This window comes from Sinocyclocheilus rhinocerous, unplaced genomic scaffold (genome assembly GCF_001515625.1).
Source record: "Sinocyclocheilus rhinocerous isolate Xijiao unplaced genomic scaffold, SAMN03320098_v1.1 scaffold1967, whole genome shotgun sequence".
Lineage (NCBI taxonomy): Eukaryota > Metazoa > Chordata > Actinopteri > Cypriniformes > Cyprinidae > Sinocyclocheilus > Sinocyclocheilus rhinocerous.
In genome coordinates this window covers 550,020-556,428 of record NW_015626474.1, presented here as the reverse complement: position 1 = coordinate 556,428, position 6,409 = coordinate 550,020, and the positions used below count along the sequence as shown (strand labels likewise).

The 6,409-nt window shown below is 35.3% G+C and overlaps 1 protein-coding gene across 1 annotated transcript in view; it reads right to left on the bottom strand.

Moving 5' to 3' along the window:
• The window catches only part of LOC107715913 (serine/threonine-protein kinase 26-like), a 27,167-nt gene extending 23,564 nt beyond the window's left edge, over positions 1-3,603 (bottom strand). Inside the window, exon 1 of the mRNA XM_016522180.1 lies at positions 3,157-3,603. Coding sequence (XP_016377666.1) covers positions 3,157-3,198 — 42 coding nt within the window. The 5' untranslated portion in view covers positions 3,199-3,603. The remainder of the gene's footprint in view (positions 1-3,156) is intronic.
• Between the last annotated feature and the right edge of the window lie 2,806 nt (positions 3,604-6,409).

Here is a 6,409-nt window from a genome sequence, read left to right as displayed (position 1 = left end):
GTTCGCGAGATAGTGACACCAGCCAACACTTTCACTTCAGTAAGGAGGTCCTTTGTTCAGGCAGCAGCATTCAAGCGTTGTCTTATTCGACCGTAAGTGCCCTGCGAAGTGGACTTCACGTGATATTCCGCCATGATTCCAATTCCAAGGGAACGTACACGTTACATTCAAAGGGCATTAAAGTGCGCGAGACATGCATTTATATTTATTTACAGAGGTATGTCACATTTCACACTTGTCACAGTAAGTTTCATCTGTGTGTGAAGACAGTAGCGCAAATCTGTGAATGAATTTTCCGAAGTGAAATAAACTTCAACGGAATAAAGTTGAATGGAATTGAATTGAATTCAAGTTGAATAAACTTCAACTTCACTGTTCAGTGCACTATTTGGAAGGTAAACCTTCGGCCCAGTCTGAGGTCCTGAGCACTCTGGAGCAGGTTTTCGTCCAGGATATCCCTGTACTTGGTCGCATTCATCTTTCCCTCGATTGCAACCAGTCGTCCTGTCCCTGCAGCTGAAAAACACCCCCACAGCATGATGCTGCCACCACCATGCTTCACTGTTGGGACTGTATTGGACAGGTGATGAGCAGTGCCTGGTTTTCTCCACACATACCGCTTAGAATTAAGGCCAAAAAGTTCTATCTTGGTCTCATCAGACCAGAGAATCTTATTTCTCACCATCTTATTTCTCTTATTTCAGAGAATCTTATTTCTCACCTAGAGCTGGCCGGACTTCCTCACCTAGGAAGGGTTCTGGTCGTCCCAAACGTCTTCCATTTAAGGATTATGGAGGCCACTGTGCTCTTAGGAACCTTAAGTGCAGCAGAAATTTTTTTGTAACCTTGGCCAGATCTGTGCCTTGCCACAATTCTGTCTCTGAGCTCTTCAGGCAGTTCCTTTGACGTCATGATTCTCATTTGCTCTGACATGCGCTGTGAGCTGTAAGGTCTTATATAGATAGGTGTGTGGCTTTCCTAATCAAGTCCAATCGGTATAATCAAACACAGCTGGACTCAGATGAAGGTGTAGAACCATCTCAAGGATGATCAGAAGAAATGGACGGCACCTGAGTTAAATATATGAGTGTCACAGCAAAGGGGGTGAATACTTAGGACCATGTGATATTTCAGTTTTTCTTTTTTAATAAATCTGCAAAAATGTCAACAATTCTGTGTTTTTCTGTCAATATGGGGTGCTGTGTGTACATTAATGAGGAAAAAAAATTAACTTAAATGATTTTAGCAAATGGCTGCAATATAAAAAAGAGTGAAAAATTTAAGGGGGTCTGAATACTTTCCGTACCCACTGTATATATATATACATATACATACATAAATTGATACATTTAGAATCAATTAATATGCTCCTTAATGTCCTCATTCCAAATATACCGGAAAAACTGCTCAGGGAAATAATTACATATTAGACACACGTTGCTCATTGGTATTACTCATTTCTGAAACATATAATGATCCCATAATTAATATAAAAACAATGCTATTAAACATGAGTTACCAATCCTTTTAATACTTCCATGTAGTAGTAACTACAGTAGGAACTGTGTCGTTTTATTTAGCAATTCTGTCACAATGTCAGAATGACATTAGATTTCATGTGCTCAAATTCAAATGTCCAGTATACTGTGATTCTTTTTAGCAGCATCATATGACCGCTTTAATATTAAAAACAAAATTAATGTCTGTTTTGTATTATTTAACATGGAGAAACTGACTTTTTTCATATACAAGCATTGTTTAAAAAGTTTCCCATCTCACCAGTTTATAACAACTTTTCATCGTCCAACAGAACAGAATTAACTTGAATAGATGCAAATATATCATAACAAAAAGAATATCTAAATTACTATAATATTGCGCAGGTATCAGATGAAAATGCCACGGTACTATGACATTTACCATGGTACTAGATAATTACCACATTCATGTACAATGGCACAAAGGAATTGAAAAGAAATTAGGTACATGCACAAAAACATTGCTTTTCTTTGGTATAAACAAAATTGTTTTACTTTTTTTGTTAGCGTTTATATTAGGAGTTATTAAAAACACAAAGTGTTAAAGATCAGACAGAAGCGAATGTACAGATGCAATATCCTCCTGGGACCCAGACAGACTTTTGTCCTCTGTAGAGGACATTATGTTTTAGTGAATTTCTCTGAGACCCTTCATGCCACAGTGTTAAGTCTGGATTCAGGGTTTTTTCGGAGATATCAAATGTTTGGAGGTTTGATCATAAACACTCCCTCTTCTTGGTCTTTAAATATGACTGATATTGACAGAATGATCAAATTTAGCACTCTTAGGGAAATATGATAATGTTTTGGAATTATAATTTAAATCTGGCTAATTTTCTAATTGTTTGTCGTAAATAAACATCTCAGAAAAATGATATGGGGTTTCAGATCGGAATATGACTATTTGTTATGAAACGGCGTAATTTTCATGCACGTCTTCTGTAGAGGACACCAGGACAAATGGCATGTTAATCAGGCATTTTGCGAAAACACAAGAAATTATAAATCAATATTCTTATGAAATGAGATATTCTTATGAAAATGTTGGCAAGTTATTACTCCCATTATTACACTTATGTTTTTCATTATGATTTGCCCCAAGAACACATTAATATGCAAATTAGATGCAGTGTATAGATACATTGTATGTCAATTTATGGACATTTTACGCACATATTCCATAAAGTACAGTAGTATATCAAATCATTCTGTTATATCTTTCATAACATAGTTGAGAATCATCTTTGTACAAAGTTTGGCTAAAAACAGCCTGAAACCTAAAAACTGATTGGTGAATGAAAAAAATAAAACATTGTTTTTGCTACATGCCTTTTCATGTCTATTTATTTAGAATAACTTAGTCCTGGCGTCCTCTACAAAGGACACAGAATAAAATATGAATACAATATATTTTTTCAAAAATGTTTTTTCTCCATTTGTTTCTTATGCTCCGATCAATGTAATGACGTAAAAATATATATAACAAAACTTTTTTTCTGGTTCTCAGGAGGATATGTTTGATCGTGAGTGTCTTATGCTGAATGCGGATTAGCCTATGATGAGGATGATGATGATGATGATGATGATGGCCTGGCGTTACCTCTCCACACAAACTCACCTGCATTCCAGGAACTTTAACTGCTACCGGCGACTGAGCCATCTCCACCCGTCCACAGACACACTACACACCCAATAAACTCTCGGAAAGATCCTTGAAGAGTTCCTTTTCTCACACTACTTCGTATTAAATTATATAAATGACTATATTTACACTATATCCACACTGTTCGTGAAGTTCGCGGCGCCAAACTCTTGAGCTAGCTGCGCTCTGTTAGCTTTAAAGTCGACACTCGGTAAGCATAATTCCTTCGTAAAGTGGACTTTTTGTAATTTATAAGAGATCCAGACGGTCGTCGACAGCTTGTTATTCGCTTTTGGTGAGAGTTCGCGCAGTTTGTTCTTCAGGAGATCCTCTTTGACACCATGACTCGCGCTGCGCTCGCAAAGTTGTTTTGTGCCGTTGGGTGGAGTCGCGCACAGACGCTTGCGTCACTGACGCTGCCACACACACACACACACACACACACACACACTTCTCCATCTTACTGCTTTCATATGTATTTATATGCAGAGCTGGGTAGATTACTTACAAATCCGTTACTGATTACATGATGAAAACTGTAGTTAGTAACGTAATCCGTTACACTACATTTTAGGTAATGTAATCGGACTACTTTTAGATTACTTTTGATCTAACTTGTTTATCACATTGATTTAAATGGGACAATTTTGTACCATATCGATATAAAAATGCAAAGAAAAAGAAAATTTATTACATTCGTTGTTATTTACAACATGAAGTGCCTACATTAAACATTGTATTACATTATAAAGGTTTCCCAAACTGGGGGTTCGTGAGTTTAATGAAAAGCAAATAATTAATTAAATAATAAAAATGTAAAATTAAAATAAATCATTCTAAAATAACATAAATCTAAATAAAACACTTAGTTAAAAAATTAAGTATTTTATTTGTTTACCATTAACCGACATCAGAGAACCATGAACATGCAAATGTGTTACTGAATAATTAAAATATTTATTTTTAAATCTCAGGGGTACTTAAAGTAAATATATTAGGTGAAAGATGTTCAGATGACAAAAAAGTTTGGGGAATGCCAGCATTGCATGTGAAATAACGTGAATTTGTGCTCAAAAGCCTTCCAAAGGCATAATAATACATGGTTAAATAACCCACTGAGCGATAATTCAAACAAATGAGTGTGTTCATCAGTAGATGATGCAATGTTGAAATATTGAGAAAACACTTCTTAAAACTGAAATGATTTTTGTAAATCCAGTGGTCAAATTCAAGTTATTTCATATTTACATTTAATGTGTGGATTCCCAAACTTTTTTTTTTTGTCAGCAAAACCTCTTTCACCGAATATATTTACTTGAAGCACCCATGAGATATTAATAATTAACACATTTGCAAGGTTCAAACTAATTAAATATTTCAATTTTTTAGTGTTTTATATTGTGATTGATGGCATTTTAAAATGAATTCATTTTACACTTTTATGATTTAATTATTAGCTTTTCAAAAAGTAATCTAAAAGTAATGAAAAAGTAGTCGGATTACATTGCGTAAAATGTGTAATGTATTACGATACTAAATACAATTTTTGTTTTTTGTCATTTGGAATCAGTAACGGACTACAATTTCAAGTAATCTACCCAGCTCTTGTTAATATTTATATATTTTAAAGTAAAATAATTGAATAACCGACGACAGACAAATTGAATGCCACATGACTGATGGCAGAATGAGCTGCAAGTTAATATACGGAATACCTGAATAAAGTGTGAGCCTTAGTGAGCACCCGTCTTTCAAAAATGAAACAATAATATATGTGATAAATATAAGATAATGGGCAATTCCAAAAAGAAAGGGATTTGAAACGTGAAAAGATTCAGACAGCTTTTGCATGATAACATTTTAATGTATTACAAAGGAATGGACACACTGGACGTCGAGAGTGGCAACTGTGTATGTACAGTGGGGAATAAAACCATAATATTGGTCCACGTCCACATTTCTATGGCTATTCACTCAGACCAGCTGAGAAAGTGAATTGAGAATTTGTCTTTCTAGCCATTGAACAAGACGACAATATTTCATATTGTCTTGGATGACAGTATGCAACATAAAAATATAAGTTTTCAGATTTGGGTGTAGGACAGGCAACATACTACAACTAGTCAACACTTAAATAGCAATTAAAAGGGGATTAAAAGAACACTGAAAACTGTCATTGTAAGAGGCCAACTCAAGGAACTCAAATTACTGGGAATATACAGGTAGTGGTTATATTTTCAATAAAGGTTACCTACTAACTGTACGGGGTGTGAAATGAATATTTTACACTCTTGCAATCACACTCGAGTGAAATTGTGAAAGTCCAGAGAGCTCTCACTGGGTTGAGAAACAACAGCTGCATTGACAACATCAATCTTCTAATGGTTTTCATTGGCTCGCCTCGGTCACATGTGACCCTGGAGCACAAAAGCAGTCTTAAGTCGTGTAAATTTCCTACTGTAAATATATTAAAACTGAATTTTTGATGTAATATGCATTACTAAGAACTTCATTTGGACAACTTTAAAGATGATTTTCTCAATATTTCAATTTTTTTGCACCCTCAGATTCCAGATTTTCAAATAGTTGTATCTCGGCCAAATATTGTCATATCCTAACATTAATGCATCAATGGAAAGCTTACTTATTCAGCTTTCAGATGATGTATAAATCTCAATTTCGAAAAATTGACCCTTATGACTGGTTTGTGGTCCAGGGTCACATATGGTAGCAGCCTATCAGATGAAGAAATGAATAAATCCACTTCAGATTCATGTAAATAAAGCTTTTTACACTAATGCTTTTCTTCCACCAAAAAGGCTGCAATCACAGTGGAAACGAGGAACCGTCATGTATTCCCACAGAGAAATATCTTGCAGATTCAGAACGAATGTTAGCAAAGCTGGATATAGCCACGGATGAGTAACTGAATGCCTACACCATACATGGATTTCAAATACAGAGAAAACACACACTTGGTAAAAAAAAACAAAACACTTTGCTTATTTACAGATTAGACAGTCTCTCGGCGAGTCCTTTGATTGAGTTGTCAGGAAAGTTCAAATGATCCACTCCAGAAGGCAACAGGTCCCATCTATGGGTTTTACAGACACAAGGCTATTGTATACAAAACGGTTGGGAGCCGGTATTTGAGCTAAGCTCAAACACAAAGGTTCTTCCTTAAGAGTCTCAGAAGAAGCATCTGTGTAGTAGGATTGTATTTTTCTTC